We start from the raw sequence: 20680 nt of genomic DNA on the forward strand, positions 1-20680 counted from the left end.
TTTATAACCATTATTATAATCAATTTTTTCATCAAACTACCTTAAGAAGTCAAACAATAAGGACGAATAACGATAAGTACTTTGGGATGACATTAGGGATTTCATTTTCTTGAAGTACTTCCTAACGACTTTAATATTTTTTATTAGGTGACCCTTAAAAAGAAAAACAGTAAATACTCATCCAGAGGGACGAAATGGTTACATATATATCGATCGATGCTTAATCCGTAGAGCTCATTCTGGTTCATTTCAATAAACAGAACAATTTTCTTTTTAATGGTTCTTCCCCTCTGGATGTTAATTTAATGATTAAAATTTCCACTCTCCTATGAACAGTTTGTTTCATTTAGCCCAAAAAGTGGAAGTGAAGAAAGAGTTTTTTTTTTCCTCATTTCGATACGATTATTATTATTTTTTCAAATGAGGTTCAAGAGATTAAAAGGGAAATATATAGAGGAAGAATATAGTGGCATAAGAGTTTCACTAGTGACAATTGAATGTTGAACTCTTATTTTCAAGTTGACAGTAATGCTTTTACATCAGACTCCATTTCTCACTTGGTTATGAAAATTAAAATGAGGCTAAATGAAATGAGCTAAAGCTATAGGCTAGATGGGGAAAGGAAACAAAGGGACACGGAGTCTCTTGATTTCTAAATCGAAAGCCACTGCACCAACCTTTTTGTTTTCTTTGTTAATAAGTCTACGAAATAATAATATAGTAATTTAATTTACATTTTTTTATTTTCATTTTCTTCCGTACTACCTACTAACATACACCCGAACATGGAGGAGACGTTTGGTTTCAGAGTTAAAGTAACTTTGATTTTGATTTTGATTTTGATTGTGGAAAAGGACAAATGCGATTATATTATAAATTTGACTTGAAAAACGTGTGTTTTTGTTGTGTAGTGGGTAGAGTTAAAATCAAAATCATGATTCTAAAATTATTTCCACAAACCAAACAAGCCCGGAAATTCTAGGGTGCAATTACTGGAGGTTCAGCTAGGTCGAGTGCACAATTTTCTGCACTTGGAAAATAATGTTCCGTACAAAAGTGAAAGTTTTTGCACATATTTCGTACACATGCATAAAGTTTTCGCGCTTAAAGAATAACGTTTCATACTAGCACGAAAGCCAACGCAAAACATTGTTTTTGCATAAGAGTAATAATATTTCGTACAAAATTCCTTCACTTCCCAAAGTTATAATTTCCCATTCTTTTCCACCCTCCGGTCCCTCCCCTATCTTTAAGGATTGACGAGGAGGATTTTCAGCTCAAATCCTTATCAACAAGCCCAAGTACAAAACAACATAAAGAAATATTCTCGTGATGTGAAAACGGAAGATAAGATGTTTTAATTCATAGATTATAAATATTTGGGATTTTTACCTAAAATGGCCCATGATTTGTCCGTTTTATCAAATCTATCCTATGCTTTTTTTTGTCAAATCTATCCCATGGTTTACTTTTTACATCAAATCTATCCCGGCGTTATCTTTTCCGTCGACATTTAACGGCCTTGCTGACGTGGCACGTGGAGAGATAGTGGGCCACACTTGCCACGTAGACGCCACGTCAGCACGGTAGTTAAATGTCGACGGAAAAGATAACGCCGGGATAGATTTGATGCAAAAAGTAAACCATGGGATAGATTTGACAAAAAAAACATATGATAGATTTGACAAAACGGGCAAACGTCATTTTAGGTAAATACCCCTAAATATTATAATCATAATTGGGTAGTATATTCTATTTATATAGAGAGATATTAGAAATTAGTTATTACTTCCTATTTTAGCTCGTGTTAAGAGTTTTAAGTTTCCTATTTTGGAACAATTACATTTTTTGTTTCAGAAAGTTACTTAGTAAGAGTCTAAATTCTAATTTTCTATTTTAGTGTCATCTTAGTTGTCTTAAGCCTATATATATGTAGTCCATCTCATTGTAACCAGAAGGCTATAACTCTTTATCTCAAGAATAATAATACTTCTTGATAAAGTTGAGAGATTTTTCTTTTTATCATGGTCCTTTTTGGTGTTATTTGCTGAGTTTAGATGTATTCTATTTCCTTAGAGTCTAAATTGAGATTTATGCGCGAAAAATCATGATCCGCGCTGTGTCAGGAATGAACTTGGGGGGGTGTGCATGGATGAAGTTATACCCATGTCATGTAGGCTTACAAGATGTTCACGTAGATGATGGACATTAAGGGCGAAGTTTGGAACCCTAAAAATAAAAAAAAAATAAAAATAAAAATCATAATAAATAAAGAGAAAGTGGTACCCAAACATTATACTTGGCCTCTCCACGTAATTTTTCTTTGTTTCTGTTTTTTGGGGAAAATTGTTGACTTTGGATATGTCGGTCATATTAATTAGGTAGGTGATTGCAAGTCGGGTCCAATTCTTCCCTCCGATGCATGTATATATCACTCTGAGCGAGAGAGAGAGAGAGAGAGAGAGAGAGATAATATAGGGAGATAGAGAGATGGAGCCCAGTTTGAAAGCGCCTTCTTCCCTTCTGACGAAGTTATCATGGCCAACTTTTCAACTCCCGTCAGCTTCCGAATCTCTCTTCCTTCTTCCTTGTTAAGGTTTTTTTTTTTTTTTTCTTTTTTTAAATATTTTGAGAGTTGAATTGAATTGAATTCACCAAACCAACTCGGAGGTATCCATACCATAGACACCGGTCGTTTTCGTGCTTTCTTTGCCGTTTTAGCGAAAACCCGTGTAGGCCATAGAGCTCGAAAGAGTTGACAAGAGGAAAAGTAAAACAGGGCAAGTAAAGAGACATCATCAGGTTTCTCCAGCCGATGAAGTGCTTCTGCTACTTCAAGGACAGATCAAGGTCGAGGCAGCGACGGTCGGCCCCGGAGCTGAAAACCTCTGGGACATCGGATACTTCGGGGGCGGCCGACCGGCTGATCAAATCTTCGTGTTCTGCCACTTCTCCGAGGGGCATACCGGAGCTCTACGAAGAGAAGGCTCACAACTTGCGGGTGTTCAGGTTCTCGGAGCTAAGGCAGGCAACAAATGATTTCAGTCGGCTTCTTAAGATCGGTGAGGGTGGGTTTGGGAGTGTTTACAAAGGGAGGATCAAGCCTGAAGATGGAAGAGGCGAGCCGGTCCTCGTCGCCATTAAGAAACTCAACCAGGATGGCGTGCAGGTATACAATGGAATCGTTGGGCTTTTTGGGTCTTCCATTTCCTGTAAATTTATTAATAAGCTTCTCCTGCAAACCAGAACTGGAAGACGTTTCGAAGAACGAATTTATCATGAGCTTAAGGTCGTTTGGGATTTGCTTCCAGTAAATTATTTTCCAGACCTCTTTCCTGAGTTGGTTCTAGGACTTGCTTTCAAGTGTTCTTCGTGTTTCCCACTAGCCATGGTCGGCTATTGCAGTTTTCTGGAACAGTTTTTCTGATCTCTGTTTCTGTCTGTCTGATTTAGGGTCATAAACAATGGGTTGCGGAAGTTCAGTTCCTCGGTGTTGTGGATCACCCAAATCTCGTCAAGCTCATAGGCTACTGTGCTGATGATGGTGAGAGAGGGATCCAGCGGCTTCTCGCATACGAATTTATGCCTAACAAAAGCTTAGAAGATCATCTCTTCAATAAGACATACCGGCCTCTCTCTTGGGAAGTTAGGCTGCAAATATTACTCGGAGCCGCTCAAGGGTTGGCATACCTGCACGAAGGATTGGAAGTCCAGGTACACATTGTTCGAAACAGTTTCTGGAGATGTATGTATCGCATTTTCCATTACTAGCTTGTCGTGTTAATGACCCCTACGCATTACTCAAGTAGTTGGCTTGTTTTCTATTACGATAGAGTTAGATGCTGGAGCTGCCCTTTGTCTGCAAAATTAACTCCTTGGGTTCTCACTCCCATGAGAATCCTTCGGATGATTACGAAGTTCATCAACAATGCCTAATAAAATTCTTGGAAGTTAATTTACATGAATTACACTGCAGATATATATATATATATATACACTGCTGCTTAGAAGATCACACAGTAACAGATTTTTATTCTTCTCAAGCCCTTTGGATATCTTATGGATTGTGTATGGTATGTGAAAGGTCATACACCGAGATTTCAAATCGTCAAACGTGTTGCTAGACGAAGAATTCAAAGCGAAGCTGTCAGACTTTGGACTGGCCAGGGAGGGCCCGACTGCGGATCGGACTCATGTTTCAACTGCTGTAAGTCATAAAGACATGCACTCAGGGTGAAACTACAGGAAATCTGGTTGAAACTTCTAGCTGGAGAAATTACTTTTCATCGATCGTGCAGCTATGTTAAGGTTTGCATTTTTACTTCAAACAGGTGGTTGGGACGCACGGATATGCTGCTCCTGATTACATTGAAACAGGACATTTAACAACGAGGAGCGATGTGTGGAGCTTCGGAGTAGTTATATATGAGGTTCTGACGGGTAGGAGATCCGTGGAGAGGAACCGCCCAAGATCGGAGCAGAAGCTCCTGGACTGGGTTAAACATTACCCTGCGGACAGCAAGAAGTTTATAATGATAATGGATCCACGACTCGAGAACCAGTACTCGGCCGGAGCAGCTAGTAAGATTGCGAAGCTAGCAGACAGCTGTTTGCAGAAAAATGCAAAAGAGCGGCCCAAGATGAGTCAAGTCGTGCAGAGTCTGATGGAGGTAGCACAAACCTCCTCGGGGGACCGTAGCCCTATTGAAAAGAGCTTCGATTCACCAGAGAACTGTCCCACTGCTCCGGAGAATGAGGCCAGTCAAGGTGGGGCCTCGGAATCTTGGAAAAGGCGAATGGCCCATCTAGCCAAACTGGGAGAACAAGTCGAGGGTTCGGGTCGGAGGAGGTTTTTGATGATGCAGAGGGCAAAAGTTCAATGAATTACTCTGTTTCTAGCTGAGCAGAGGTGAGGGAAATTGTATGTTGAGGTTTGTTGAGAATGGACTTTAGTTAATGAACGGCTCAGCAGTTTGCCACAGCAAAACGTATAGCTTGTAGAACTAAAATGAAATATAATGGAGGATTGTTTTTGTTGAGAACCTAGAATAAAGCCCCGAAAATAAAGTTATGGGATCTCGAGAGTTCAACTCATGGAGGTCCTAGGGTTATCATTTTTTCACCACACACACATATATATACTTTCATCTCACTAATTCAAGAACACACGTACTATCCCAAACGGCTAACTTGATCATCGGAAAAGGCTAACTTGATCATCGGAAAAGGAAATCGGGAAACACTCCCGATTCTCCCCTTTTGCATGTATTTGGAGCATGGATCGAATCTCAAAGACATCGGTTCTACACCCTAACATTTGGCGCCTTATGTGGGAACAGGCACAAAAGGCTGTGCTTTGTCGCTTCTGGAATTTATCAGATCCGACCCCCTTAAAACATGCATCCACTAGTAGAGCTCCACCCTTACTGGTCGTCCATTCTCCGATGACACCATAGCCCCATCAGCTGCGTCTCTTAGTCTCCCTTGATCTATGGTGCCAATAACACTAGCGGCCCCCGCATCTTCAAGAGAAGAACCACAGGCAAGAAGAAACACTAGAGAAATCAAGAGGAGGGGAAGGGGGACCTCCTGCCATTCGAGCTATACTGGCACACATCATCGAAATCTTAACTTCGATCTCCCTCTCATCTCCTCGTCCGTACGAGTTCTCCTCCCTCCAAGCTCAACAGCTGAGCCCGTAACCTCCGGCCGCTCGTCGTCGAGCTCCTCTTCCCAACCGACAACACACGGTCGAGCTAAGCTTTTTCGATGTGAGTCCCTCCTCACCGAGCTATAGCAGCCATTGCGGTCTCCTTCTCCGTTCACAGAACAGCTGCAGTCCCTTTCCCCACCGACAACTCTCTCTCTTTTCCTCGGTCTATGCCTCAAGCTGCAGTTGACACAAAAATAAAAAGGCCATTGTTCCGATTGTCATCGAAGGCTTCGTCATATCTGCTATGGCGCGAGAATGAAATAACCAGGGACAACATCCCAGTTTATCCTCGGAAGAAATCACCTTTCCGACAATGCGTTATCTCACTCCTATGAGAGCAAAGTTCTTCCATTCTAATCAATTGGATTTATAATCTCAACTGCAACTTCCACGGGAATGATGGACAGCCCCTGGTTCATAGCCTCTTTCAAGTATTTGTGTTTGTGCTGAAATAATTAATACGACTCCTGCTTGGTGAAACAGTCGGTACCCGACGCTTTCACATAGCTAGCATGAGAATATTACGGTGGCAGGCAACGAGAGTTGAATAGTTAGCCAGAGCCGAGGTCGCCTAACCGCGAGAACCTGTCCACCAGTAAACAGCAAGTCCCAAGAGGCTGCAAGCAATAAGATCTGCCATGCCCTGTTATTGTGCTGCAAGAGAAGTGAGCTCAGCTCGCTGAGGTAGATTTTGTTCGTGTGAGACATCCCGAGAAGTTAATCCCATCGTCGTGAGGTATGTGAACGGGAAGCGTGGACAGGCAAAATGCAAAGCACGATGGCACGACCAGCGAGATGCGATAGAACTGAAAATAAAATGTGGGTTGTACTGTGGCAAGACTAGCCGTCCCGAGTAATAGAAGCATGTGGTCCTCGCTGCTCCTCAGGCGAAGACGCTCGTGGTGAGAGCGGTCGAGCAATAATGACATCGAGCATGTCGCCGTTTGTCCTGGCGAGAGAAAAGCCACTCACAGCAGTATCAGGATTTCGAATAGTAGAGAGGCTCCTTGGGGCAGCGAGTGACTAAAAAACGAGGAAGACAGGTCAAAGGGCAAACAAGTAGCTGAATGAAAAACACAGAGGCATGCTCATGTCCGCGAGAATATGAGGTCACCAAGGGGAAGCAACGGGGTCCCAGCTCACCTGAACTCAACAAACCTCGAAATCGCGAGATCGAGGTCACTCGGAGGCAGCATGAAGTGATGGGCGAGGATCAAGGTCGCTAGGCAGCAAGATGCAAATCTCGAGGGCGGATGTCGTCGCAGCAGGATGTCCCAGCTAGCAACGAGACCCCAAGTTCGCAAGCTCGGACACCCGGCAGCAGCAAGCAGTGAGGAGCGAGGCTCGAGGTCGCTAGCCAGCGAGATGCAAAGCTCGAGGGCGGCTGTCGTTACGGCATGATGTTCCAGCAAGCAACGAGACTCCAAGTTCGCGAGCTCGATCAACCTGCAGTGGCAAGCAACGAGGAACGAGGCGTGCTATCCTAGGTAGTGAGATGCGAAGCTCGAGTGCAGCCAGTCGCCGAGCTGTGGGGCTAAAACAAAACAGAGTAAATGCATATCTGATATAAGACAAAATGGAGGCACAAATGGAAGATGGCACCTTCAGAGTTGATGGCAAACCGGGTCACCAAGGAATGGGTCGATGCCCAAATGCAGGCCACACATGTATTTAATATATTGGACTCGTCTCGCTTCCCACCAAGCTAATCTCCGTTTAAACTTTAAACTATGATGACCTGTGAGGAATTCTCTTCAACTTCTTTGGCTGAGCTTTACGGGCGCCTCGCTAAGAGACAAGCAAGCGACCCAGCAGCCAAAAGGCTGAAAGCTCTATTAATGATTTACAGCGTCAGCATAACCGGACGTGACAGGGTCATGAGGCTGTCTCGATGACAATAACTCTGACGTCAAGAAGCACCGAAGTTTCAATTCCTCATAAGCTATGTCCCCCATTCTCTAGTTAAACTTCAATACAACAAATACATTATATACACGTGTATGAATGTGTCGGCGTTAATGGGAATATGCTCTCGCCTTCCGTGGTAGGAGCCATGGCTTCCACAGGTAGCTCGCCCCTCATGAAAGATTTCGAGATGGCTCAGCGGTTCACCGCGAAGGCAGCAAGAAATGCTGCCGACAAGTAATGAGGCCTGCCATTGTCGATTGGCAAGAGCTAGGACTCGTGTAACCACTAATCAACGATTTAGAACAGTCAGGAGGCAGAAATCAGCGAGCACCCATTAAGGACGCAGTTAATACTGATCCTGACATCACCAAAACTATATCAACAGAGAGATTCCATGTCTTAAGAGGCGAAGGAAGAAAATTCCCCACGAAATAAAGCACCTCCCAAAGAATGGCCAGCGAGACACCCATATCAAATTCAACTCGCCATCGAGATAGAGCCATCCATCAAGCTAAGTTATTCTAATTAATTTTTAAATTATGCTAATTGTTATCCTTGCTTAAAAATTCCACTAAATATTAGAGAAGAATTGGTTGAATCCTCACTTACTGTATGAGGTAAAATTCATTAGAATAAATAGAGATATACAAAATTCTGATATAGAAGCTAGTTCTAAGTATGTAAACTATTTATACATGACTAAAATATATGATTTGTACACGGTAAGCATTAATGATAATTATTCGTGTTAATCTTCTCTATTACTCCCCCGCAAACCGAACAGGGACTTCGCCACGTGAAGCTTGGAGCGGATGTCAGCAAAGCGAGAAGAAGATAAGCCCTTGGTGAGTGCATCATCTAGTTGATCATCGGAGTTAATAAAGCGAATAGATAGTTGCTTACGCATGAAACGCTCTCGCACAAAGTGATAGTCAATCTCAATGTGCTTGGTCCGAACATGAAAGATGTGATTCGTCGTAAGATAAATCGTAGAGATATTGTCACACCAAATAGTCGGAGGATGACACTGCGAAACCTCGAGTTCCCGAAGTAAAGACTGGAGCCATAGAATCTCAGCAGTGGCATTAGCAAGACTCTTGTACGCAGACTCAGTACTCGACCGGGCGATTGTCCTCTGCTTTTTGGACCTCCAAGAGACGGGATTGGAGCCAAGAAAGACAATGAAGTCACTGATAGAGCGACGATCATCAGGGTTACCGGCCCAATCAACATCAGAAAATCCATGAATAGATGAGATAGGGCTTGGGCGAATACGAAGACCGTAGGTAATTGTACCCTTGAGATATCGTAGGATATGTTTCACCGCCATCCAGCGAACAGTAGTTGGATACTGCATAAACTGACAAACCTGATTTATCGCTAGGCAATGTCAGGTCTAGTGAGCGAGAGATACTAGAAGCTGCCAACCATACTTCTGTAGAGAGAAGGATCTTGAAATAAATCCCCATCATGAAGAGAAAGTCGGGATCCTGATTAGACTGGGAAGCTGATAGGCTTGCACTTTAGCATAGAAGTGCGAGCTAAGATATCATGAATGTACTTGGACTGTGTGAGGTAGAGTCCAGTACCATCAATGCGAGCCTCCATCCCAAGAAAGAAGTGAAGAAAACTGAGGCCCTTCATGGTAAATTCCCGTTGTAAAGCAGTAATTATGGAATGAAAGGGTACACCTAGGGTTCCCGTCATGATGATATCATTAACATAAATGAGAAGATTGACAAGATAATTAGGTCCCCGAAGAATAAACAACGAGGGATCAGGTTTGGAATATGAAAACCCAAGCCTCTGAAGATAGGTATTGAAACTCTGGGGAACCAGGCCTCGGGGGCTTGTTTGAGCCCGTAAAGAGATCGGTGGAGTCGACATACATAATAAGGATAAGAAGCATTGATGAAGTCGGGAGGTTGAGACATATAAATCTCTTCAATGAGATGCCCATGAAAGAATGCATTCTTCACGTCCAGTTGTCAAATCGGCCACTGGGAGGAGACAGCAATTGAGAGAACTGTGTAAATGGTAACTAGCTTGATGACTGGACGAAACGTCTCTGAATAGTCGATTCATTCTCTCTGATTAAAACTCTTTGCCACCAATCGAGCCTTATAACGAGCAATGGTGCCATCAGCCTTCTATTTAATGCGATAAACCCATTTGCAACCAACCACATTTTGTGCAGGAGATGGTGGGACAAGATCCTAGGTATAATTCTAAGTAATGCCAGATATTCCTCCTTCATTGCGGCCTGCCAAGCAGAGTGTTTACGAGCTTGTGCAAAGGTCTAATGTTCCTGCAAAGCAGCAGAAATAGAGAAAGCAAAAGGATTGCGAGATATGGTGAACCGAGGAGGAGGCATAATACCATCCTTAGACCGCGTCGTCATCCTGCGAGTGTTCTAAGTAGCAGGCGCAATATCATTATCCATAGTATCCTTAGCCAGAAATCCAGACTCAGTGGACTGGTCATGAATCTCAAGAGTAGGAACATGCAACTCAAGAGGTGGGGTGGTGGGACTACTAGGCTCATGAAATGGAATAGAAACAGAAGAGGGAATGGGAATATAAGTGGAAATATTACTTGAAGAGGAAGGAATAGACATACCAGTAGTAAGTGCGGGGCTAGAAGAGGATCGACTAGTATCCACTGAGATAGGCCCACTTGTCTTGAAAGGAAAGGAAATGAACGCTCATCGAAAACAACTTGAGTGGATAGAAAAATGCGACCGGTGCTAGGATTTAGACATCCATATCCCTGATAATAGTAAGGATATCCAAGGAAGACACCGGGTTGAGATCGAGGTTCTAACTTGTGGCGTGTGTAAGGTCGTAAATAAGGATAGCAGAGACACCCAAACGCCCATAAGCTAGAGTAATTAAGTGGACTACCATGAAGTACCTCGAAAAGATATTTGAAATCAAGGGATTTTTGTAGGTAACCTATTAATAAGGTACATTGTTGTTTCGAAGGCAAAATCCCAAAATTTCATCGGAATGGAAGAGTGAGGAAGTAATGTGAGTCCTATGTCAACGATATGACGGTATTTGTGTTCAACATAGTCGTTCTGTTGAGGAACATAAAGACATGAGATACGGTGGAAGATACCATTGTTCTACAATTCAGATTGGAAATTTGCAGAGAGAAACTCTTTTGCACCATCTGATTAAAAATACTTGATTTGACGTCCATGAAGATTCTCAATTTGAAGAAGAAATGCTCGAAAAACACTAAGTACGTCAGATCGAGATTTAAGAACGTAAAATCAGGAGTATTTACTGTAATCATCAAGGAAGTGAATGTAATAATGATGACCAGTATGAGAAGTGATTGGTGCAAAACCCCAAATATCAGTATGGACAAGCTTAAAAGGAAATATGCTTTTGTGAAGAGTAGGTGAAAAAGAGTTATTTATTAATTTTCCTTCTTGACAGGCAAAACAAATATGATCAACATGATCATTATTAAGAGAAAAAGAAGTACGTAAAGCATGACGAACTATGGGAAAAGATGAATGCCTAAGGCGTTGATGTCATAGGACACCAGACCCGGACACAGAGAGATGAGCTTGAGGACAGTCGATGCGCCTGCCTCTCTAGTGGAAACAGTAGAATCCATCTCTAACTAGGTCACGCATAAGCTCCTAGCACGTATGACGATCCTTCACAATGAAACAATCTGGGTGAAGATAAAAAAAAAAAACAAGTATTGTCTCTAGCGAATTTAGATATAGAAATAAGATTTTTAGAAATATATGGTGCATAAATAATATGATTTAAGTGTAAAGGACGTTAAGAGAGTTTAAAGGTGGAGGAACCAGAAGCAAGAACCAAAATTGATTTACCCGTGAAGATGTGATCTAAGTGTGAGGTGTCATCATGAAAATTGAGGTTGGATAGATTAGATGTGACATGGTGTATTGCCCCTGAGTCCATGTACCAGTCTTAATCATGAATTCCAGCAGAAACACCATGGACTAGATGAGCCTATGCCCTAGAATACGGACAAAATGGAGCGATGTGGCCCAGACGATTGCAAATCTGCAAATAATCATTGAATTGGGCCGGAAAGCTAAGTTGCCAAAGGGACCTGGGCCTTTGGAAATATCATGGGTTGGATTGGGCTAGCCAGAAACAAATGGCCCAAAATTACCTGGAGGCCCAAAAGAACCTGGGCTCAGTCGCGGGTCTCAGGTCGAACCCGAGTTGTACTGACCCGAGTTGTTCTGACTCGAGTTCTGCTGCCCCACTTGCCCGTATCTTCTCTGCCCGAAACCTTCTCCCCCAAAATGAAAATTACTTCCTCCTTGGCTTCAATCGACAAAATCGCCCAAGCCTCCTTTGCTACCGGGATTCTTCTTGCCACCGTAATTCTTCCCGAAGTTCTTATTGCCGCCGTTATTTCCCTTCCGCCCGTCCGTGTAGAGGACTTCCGTGGGTCCTGCGCCGAGCAAACCCGAGAGTGGAGCATTTGTAGAGGGATTCGACTGAGGTCCTTGAGCGTAAAGGCAACGCTCTTTGTGACCGACAAGCAGAGATTGATGCTCATGGTAAGCATTCATTTTGACTGTGCTAGACAATTGGTTCCCAATCGGAACCAAGCCCTGTGTAAATTCGACGATTGATTTCTGCTGGTGTCTTGGGCTTTCCGATTTGGGCATAACGGAGAGCTTGTTCTTTCACTGTTTCAATGAATTTACATATTGGTTGACTTCCTTTTTCAGGTCACGCTACTGTTGGTCAAGAAGATCCTCCTGGGCGGCGATCTGAGTGAGGAATGAAGTTGCAAGAGATGTCCACGACTCCTGAGAAGTCTTGGCAGCAAGAATAGTCACGTCAATTTCCTCTGTAATTGCGAGCATTACACAGGTTAGTACAAAATTATCTATGGATTTCCACCTCATATAGTCAGGATTAAGTGCTATAACGCCATTATCTCGGGTGATGGTCTTGCTTGGTGTAGTGGCTCAACCTTCAACATGGTCCAGCAGCCCATAGGTAGCAAGTAGGGGCGTCATAACACCTTTCCAATATAGGTAATTTCTGTCATTTAGCTTGACAGGGATGGTCGAGATACTAGAGGGTGTTTGGATAACTAGAGATGAGGATGAATAAGAAATGAGTGAGGAATTAGTGTCAGCCATAGAAGAAAATGAAGTAAGAACAGGGAAAGCTGTGAGAAGGGTCACAAATCAGGACCAAGAAAAGCTAATAAGCAATATGGGTGTTATCCCGATTTGAGGCTCTAATGCCATAAAGATTAGAGAAAAATTAGTTGAATCCTCGCTTACTATGTGAGGTGAAATTCATTAGAATAAATAGAGGTATACAAAATTCTAAGTATAGAAGCTAGTTCTAAGTATGGAAACTATCTATACACGACTAAAATACATGATATGTACATGGTAAGCATTAATGATAATTATTCGTGCTAATATTCTCTATTATTCACAAAGATGGCTTATATACCGCCACCTCCGCCAAATATTTTATCAGCCATCTATTTGTCAATTTGATAACTTGCGAACAGATAAGGAAAAATCGGACCCATACCGAGCCTTAAATACACATATGGCTGACGCAATGTGGAATAAAGAGAATCAGCATGAAATGGTTTTTTAAAAAAATATGGGGGCTTGGTAAACCCTATTATGCACATCCAAGATAAATGTCAAAGAACGAGCTTACATGATTTTATGCTTAGCATTGCTGCCGCAAGCAAGCAGTGTGAAGTGAGGCCGTAAAAACACGAGTTATAGGGCTGGACTAGTTGCCGAAAGCAAATCTCATCTCAGCGTGGGAAAGACTACTTGCAGCGAGACCTCTACTTCGGCTAACAGCAAGGCCCGAGGCTAGCGACAACCACCTATGAGAGTTTGGGGTTGAGGCAACGAGTCGTGAGGTGTGAAGACGCAAGGCAAGAAGTCATGAGAAGTCACCATCTGTGAGGCTAGTGTCCACCAAACATGCATATATGCTCATATTCATATCCATGTGCACATGCATGGTTACATAACATACATGTATATAATATACCATTATTTTTTTGGCTGGATCTTTAAATGTATATAATATACCACAACTTGTGGCTGGATCATTATCTATATGAAAGAAAAAAATAATAACAATAATAAAAAAACGAAAAAGTGAGAAATCAGATAGAGATGAGTGTAGAATGGGCCAAGTGGCCTCCTCTTCAGCAGTCCTTTCCTTCCCACCGCCTTTGACCATCTTTGACCACCTTCTTTTTCTTCTTTTCATCCTTATTTAAGCCATACCCTCCCTTGCTCTATCCCTAGCTGAAAGAAAACGAAAATGAACCAGAAGAGAGAGAGAGAGAGAGAGAGAACTGGCTGAGTCGAGAAAATTCTTGGAGAAGAAGAAGAGGAAGAAGACTAAGTTAGAGTATTGATTAGTAAGTTGATTATCTATGATTTAAACATTCATATTTACTATGTTGTACATGGTTTGTGGCTCTTCTTGCATCCTTCTTGTCTGATCAAGTTTCAAAAGATTAGTTTATGGTGATTTTTGTTAGTTCTCCTAGCTAATATAAATTGAGTTGGATATATATTTGGAGTTAGTTTTATGTTGTGTTAGGATGAGTTTGGTCACCAATAGAAGCTGAATAATTCGGTTGTAAGGCAGGGGGCAAATTTCTTAGTTGAGTTAGGAGGTTTTTAACACACATAGCTATGCCCTTCTGAAAATATATATATATATAGATGTAGACAAGTGTGTGTACATATGTATATATATGCATATATTTTGCTCTTTGAGCTGATTATGGATTAGAGAAGGGATCTGATTTGAAATTTATCATGCATTATAATGATATCATGTGATGGGTTGATTGACCAAGCTCTTGTTTATTTGTATTTTGGAACCAAAGAAGTACTTAGAATTCCTTGTACTCCTTACTTGAATTTGGCTGATCGAATTGGCCCTCCGTATAATATAATTACTATTCTAAACTGATATGATTTGAGTTATGCATAGCATATCATTGGAATCGTTATGTCATTGGTTATATTTTAGTTATATTAATCAAATAATACGGGAGTTAAAACTGATACCTATATGTACTCTTATTTAGCATATTATCTAACCTTTGTGCTTGAACTGAATAGGGGCTGGGGAGACTGAGGTTATACCTCCGGAAGGCTCAACTCATTAAGTGGTCGTTTCAGGGGTGTTAGTGAGTACTTTCTTCCATCGTAAAATGATAATATATATATATATATGTATGGTTATAGAAGTGATGGTGGCTGAATGATTGCGGAACATAGTTGATGTGTATGCTTAGTATGCTTGTGATGGTTGGACTATAGCCATGGGATCGCTGGACCCAGCGGATTATAAAAGGGGCCTGATCGGCCGCCGAACCCGGCGGAATATAAATAGGGACTTGATTGGCCGCTGGACCCGGCGGAATACAAATAGGGGCCTGATCGGCCGCTGGACCCGGCGGAATATAAGTAGGGGCATGATCGGCCGTTGGACCGGCGGAATATAAATGAAGGTCAACTCTTACCGCCAGAGGTTAATGGGCGGCCCCCGCTCATGAGACATGGATATTGGGAGTTGAGGATGATATGAATGAGGTGTGCGGGGTCACGGTACCGTCATAACTCTGTTCCGAGAAAATGCAACCCTATGGCTATATTACTGTTGTTTGGATTGGTTGCCCTATGAGTTGTGTGAAAGGATGATCTCGGTATTGGATGCTATATCACGGTGAAATATATATATATATATATATATATATATATATATATGTGTGTGTGTGTGTGTGTGTGTGTGTATGATTGATTGTCGTGAATTGTGATGTAACATATTAGCTCATTTTACCTTGGAATATAGTACTCACTGAGTTGCAGCTCACCCCCTGCATACATTTTTCCAGATGAGCTAGGAGCTAGACTAGCCGCACAGGAGGGCTTTGGATAACGGGGATCAGCGCAAAGGATTTTGGCAAGTAGGCCCACCCATAGTATAGGTAGTAAGTGTTCGTAAATGTTACAATCCTGTTACGACCTGAAACTTTTGTTAGTTGGTTTAGTGGTATGGTTGTAGCTGAACACACTATGGAGAGCATATATGTACATTAGAATCCGTTAGACTCATTATATATTCATGTAGAGCATGCCGAGTTAGTTTAAAGGTTGGATGTGTTGTAGAAGTATGCTATATATATATATATGAAAGCTTTTCGTTCAGTCTATGTTACAAGATGGTTGCAACTGAGTAATCTTTGAGAGTTTTATGCATATATCTGAATTGGTTAGGTGGTTATATGTTTATATAGAGCTTGCTGGGTTGGTTCAATGTGTTGGGAGTTAAGAAAACAGATTATACACATATGAGTTGCGCATATGACAATGGATACTAAGGAATAGAGGGGAAACTCTGCTATAAGTTTCGGGTCGTGACATTTTTGGTATCAGAGCCTAGGTTATAGGATTCTGTAGACTTAGTGTGCCTGATCCCCGTTCTTTTTGATTAGTTGCGGCCCAAGACGGGATATATCTTATCGTTGTGTTTGTTAAATGCTTGGTTAACTTGTGTTCTGTTTAGGAAAATTTGCAATGGGACCCAAACGTGCAAGGCGGGGTCGACCTAGATACCGTACAGCCGAGAATTTAGCTGATCTGAGTACACCTGAGCCGATGACAGAGGAGCAAGTGTCTCAAGCTCCTCAAGAAGCTGCTGCAGCTCCTAGGGATCAAGATCCACCAATCCACCAGACATTAGCAGCCATGACTTGTCTAGTTGAGCAGCAAGCGCAGCTAATTGAGCAACAAACGGCCTTCTTTCAGAGACAAGCAACACAGCCGAGTGCATCCACATCTCACATGGAGTCACAATTGACGCCGTATGAAAGGTTTAGGAAATATGGTCCATCTAGTTTTTCGGGTAGTGCTGATCCGATAGAAGCGCAGAATTGGATAGCTGGAATGGAAAAAAAAATTTCAATCATGGAGGTTTCAGACACCTAACGTGTGGCACTTGCAACATTTATGCTAGAAGGGGATGCTCAGTACTGGTGGGAGGCTACTCAGAGACGACTGGACCCGAACTCTTCACATGTTATCACTTGGGGTGAGTTTACGCAAGCATTTTATAACAAGTACTTTCCAGCCTCATTTCGGCGCACCAAGGAGCGGGAATTTCTTAATTTGAAGCAAGGAGAGCTCAGCGTAGCTGAATATGAAGTAAAATTTACCAAGTTGTCACGTTTTGCCCCTACATTGGTAAGTGATGAAACTTCCAAATGCAGTAGGTTCTTGGATGGATTGAACCTCAATATTAGGTCGCGCGTTTCCGTTTTGGAGATCCCATTATTTACAGACCTATATAATAAAGCCATTATCGCTGAGGAAGACTTACGAGAGGAAGTTCATCAGAGGGAGCAAAGTAGAACTCGGCCTAGTAGCTCACTTGTAGAGGGTTCCTTCCGACCCCCAAAAAGAGGCGGGTTCATTCAAGGCTTTAATAGAGGGAAATCAACTTATCAGCAATCTCCACAATGGTTTCATGAAGATAAGGGCATCAGAAGTTAGAGTGGTGCAAGTTATGGTGGAACTAATCTCCCGAGGCATCAAAATTGTCAGAATTGTGGTCGATTCCATTCCGGAGTTTGTCAAGTGCAGTCCGGGAGTTGTTTTCATTGTGGACGTCGTGATCACTTGAGAAATAATTGTCCGCAATTGAGGAGTGAGGGGGTTACATGTTTTAGATGTGGCATGAAGGGACATGTACTGAGGAATTGTAGGCAGCCTATAGTAGCAGCGTCTAGTAGTGCTAGTGTGGGCAATAGGCCATCGGCGATAAGAGGCCGTGGACAGATGAGTAGCAATAAGAGTGTTCAAGGCCGAGGGGGTGGATCGATGGTGAGCTCAGCAGGCCAGGCCAATAGACCAATGACGCAGGGTAGAGTATTCACCTTAACGAAGCGAGATGCGGATGCCACTCCGACTGTAGTGACGGGTACGTTAAATCTCTTTAATAAACCTGCTCATGTACTTATAGACCCAAGGTCCACTCATTCATATATCTCATTGTCATATGCCATGCATTCTAATAGACCACGAGAGTTATTAGATAGTCGTATGTCCATAGCTACACCGACCGGGGAAAGTGTGGTAGTTGGGGAAGTGTATCGCAGTTGTAGGCTACAGTTAGGGGATAAGGAAATGTTAGTAGATTTAATACCCTTAAGCATTTGGGATTTTGACGTTATCCTCGGGATGGATTGGCTTGCTTCTCATCATGCTTCGGTGGAGTGTTACAAGAAGGAGGTCATTTTTAGAATACCGAATGAGCCTGAATTTAAGCTTCATGGAGATCAGTTGGGTGCTCCATTCAATGTTATATCATTTCTCGAGGCGACGAAACTTTTGAAAAGGGGGTGTGAAGGATATTTGGCACATGTGGTTGCTACCGAGGTCAACTCACCAAAACTTAGTGAAATTTCAGTAGTTTGCGAGTTTCCAGAGATTTTTCCTGATGATTTACCTGGTCTTCCCCCTAATAGAGAGATTGAGTTTACTATCGAGCTAGAGCCCGGTACTGCGCCGATTTCCCGTGCACCGTATCGTATGGCCCCGTCAGAACTCAAGGAATTGAAAATTCAGCTGCAAGAATTGTTAGAAAAGGGATTTATCAGGCCTAGTGTATCTCCTTGGGGTGCTCCCGTTTTGTTTGTGAAGAAGAAGGATGGCTCGCTCAGATTGTGCATAGATTATCGACAGTTGAATCGAGTTACGGTGCGCAATAAATATCCTTTACCTAGGATAGATGACTTGTTTGACCAGCTCCGAGGTGCTACCGTCTTCTCGAAGATCGATCTTAGATCGGGATACCACCAGCTGAAGATCAAGGACTCTGATGTGCCCAAGACTGCTTTTCGCACATGGTATGGACATTATGAATTCCTTGTGATGCCTTTCGGGTTAACAAATGCTCCAGCAGATTTTATGGATTTAATGAATAGAGTTTTCCAGCCATATCTTGATCAGTTTGTGGTGGTTTTCATCGATGATATATTGGTATACTCGAGGAACCGGAATGAGCATGAAGAACATCTCCGAGTAGTGTTGCAGATTTTGAGAGAAAGAAAACTTTATGCTAAGTTTAGCAAATGTGAGTTTTGGTTAGATCGAGTGGGATTCTTCGGGCATGTGATTTCAGGTGATGGTGTATCAGTGGACCCCTCGAAGATTGAAGCTATTTTGAATTGGAATCGTCCTACAAGTGTATCAGAGGTGAGGAGTTTCCTAGGATTAGCTGGTTATTATCGAAGATTTGTGGAAGGATTCTCCCTTATTGCTGCTCCCATGACTCGGTTAACGCGGAAGAGCGTGAAGTTTGAATGGACAGATGAGTGCGAGCAAAGTTTCCAGGAGTTGAAGAAGAGATTGACCACTGCCCCAGTGCTTGTTATTCCGTCCACTGATGAGGGGTTTGTGGTATATAGTGATGCATCCCATCAAGGCTTAGGCTGCGTATAAATGCAAAATGGCAGAGTGGTGGCTTATGCATCTCGGCAACTAAGGAATCATGAGAAGAATTACCCGACACATGATCTTGAATTGGCAGCTGTGGTATTCGCTCTCAAACTTTGGAGACATTACCTGTATGGAGCAAGATGTGAGATTTATACAGACCACAAGAGTTTGAAATATTTGTTCACTCAGAAAGAACTCAACTTGAGACAGAGGAGATGGATGGAACTAATCAAAGATTATGATTGCACGATCAACTATCATCCAGGAAAGGCAAATGTGGTGGCAGATGCACTGAGTCGGAAATCATCAGCAAGATTAGCAGGTATGTGGAGTGTTTACGACACACTTATTAATGAGTTGAGGTCATTAGAAGTTAAATTAGAGGCGACCGGTTCTGGAACATTGATGGCTATTTATGATGTGAAGCCAGTGCTAGTTGATCGAATTCGGGAAGCGCAACAAGTAGATCCATTTTTAGTAGAGATGAAAAACAAGATTAAGGAAGGCAGAGTAAAGGAAGGCAAGAAGTTTGAATTTCTTTTGAAAGAGGATGACACACTTATGTTTGGGAGTCGAATTTGTGTACCTGACGATGTTGAGTTGAAGAGAGAGATTCTTGCACAGGCTCATAGCTCACCATATGCAATGCACCCCGGAAGCACTAAGATGTATTATAATTTGAAGAGAAGTTATTGGTGGTATAACATGAAAAAGGTGATAGCTGAATATGTCGCTAAGTGTCTAGTATGTCAGCAGGTTAAGGCAGAACATCAGCACCCATCCGGGTTATTACAACCCCTTCCGGTACCTGAATGGAAATGGGAAAAGATCACCATGGATTTTGTCTCGGGACTTCCACGAACACGAAGAGGGCATGATTCTATATGGGTGATAGTTGATAGGCTGACTAAATCCGCTCACTTCCTACCAGCTAAAACGACATTTGGTGCAGATCAGTTGGCACAATTGTTCATTAAGGAGATTGTGAGGTTGCACGGTGTGCCGGCATCCATAGTATCAGACAGAGGTTCCTATTTTACTTCCAAGTACTGGAATAATTTTGTTACGGCTCTAGGCACGAAGTTGAATTTGACCACTACTTTTCATCCCGAATCAGACGGGCAAAGCGAAAGGACCATTCAAACATTGGAGGATATGTTAAGAGCGTGTGTTATAGAATTTCAAGGCTGCTGGGATGACTACCTCCCTTTGATGGAATTCGCGTATAATAACAGCTATCAATCTAGTATTGGAATGGCACCATATGAGTCGCTTTATGGTCGGGCTTGTCGAACACCATTGTGTTGGAACGAAGTTGGAGAGAGGCAATTAACTGGACGGAAATAGTCGACCTAACAGCTGAAAAGGTCAAGATTATCAGAGAGAGATTAAAGACCGCTCAAGGGCGACAAAGAATTATGCTGATAAACGAAGAAAGGACCTCGAGTTTCAGCAAGGGGATCGAGTTTTCTTAAAGGTATCACCGTGGAAGGGTATTATGAGATTTGGCAAGAAAGGAAAGCTTAGTCCCAGATATA

At 42.4% G+C, this 20680-nt stretch overlaps 1 protein-coding gene and 1 long non-coding RNA gene across 2 annotated transcripts; one reads left to right on the forward strand and one right to left on the reverse strand.

Moving 5' to 3' along the window:
• Window positions 1-2528: 2528 nt before the first annotated feature.
• On the forward strand, window positions 2529-5046 carry LOC116208802 (probable serine/threonine-protein kinase PBL19). The gene is made up of 4 exons (XM_031542364.1): window positions 2529-3169; window positions 3454-3714; window positions 4085-4207; window positions 4332-5046. The coding sequence occupies exons 1-4, from the start codon at window positions 2816-2818 to the stop codon at window positions 4881-4883; spliced, it is 1290 nt and encodes a 429-aa protein (XP_031398224.1). The 5' UTR covers window positions 2529-2815; the 3' UTR covers window positions 4884-5046.
• On the reverse strand, window positions 5030-7656 carry LOC116208803. The gene is made up of 2 exons (XR_004157124.1): window positions 6857-7656; window positions 5030-6736 (listed from the first exon to the last, which is right to left on the reverse strand). It is a non-coding gene; the product is annotated as an uncharacterized LOC116208803 (long non-coding RNA).
• Between the last annotated feature and the right edge of the window lie 13024 nt (window positions 7657-20680).

Source organism: Punica granatum, chromosome 5 (genome assembly GCF_007655135.1).
Source record: "Punica granatum isolate Tunisia-2019 chromosome 5, ASM765513v2, whole genome shotgun sequence".
NCBI classification, from domain to species: domain Eukaryota; kingdom Viridiplantae; phylum Streptophyta; class Magnoliopsida; order Myrtales; family Lythraceae; genus Punica; species Punica granatum.

Bases quoted from the DNA above. Each gene is read 5' to 3' on its own strand.
- LOC116208802 (XM_031542364.1), top strand. From the start codon at position 2,816: ATGAAGTGCTTCTGCTACTTCAAGGACAGATCAAGGTCGAGGCAGCGA. The intron at 3,715-4,084 runs GTACACATTGTT...GGTATGTGAAAG, and splicing joins ACGAAGGATTGGAAGTCCAG to GTCATACACCGAGATTTCAA. The intron at 4,208-4,331 runs GTAAGTCATAAA...TACTTCAAACAG, and splicing joins GGACTCATGTTTCAACTGCT to GTGGTTGGGACGCACGGATA.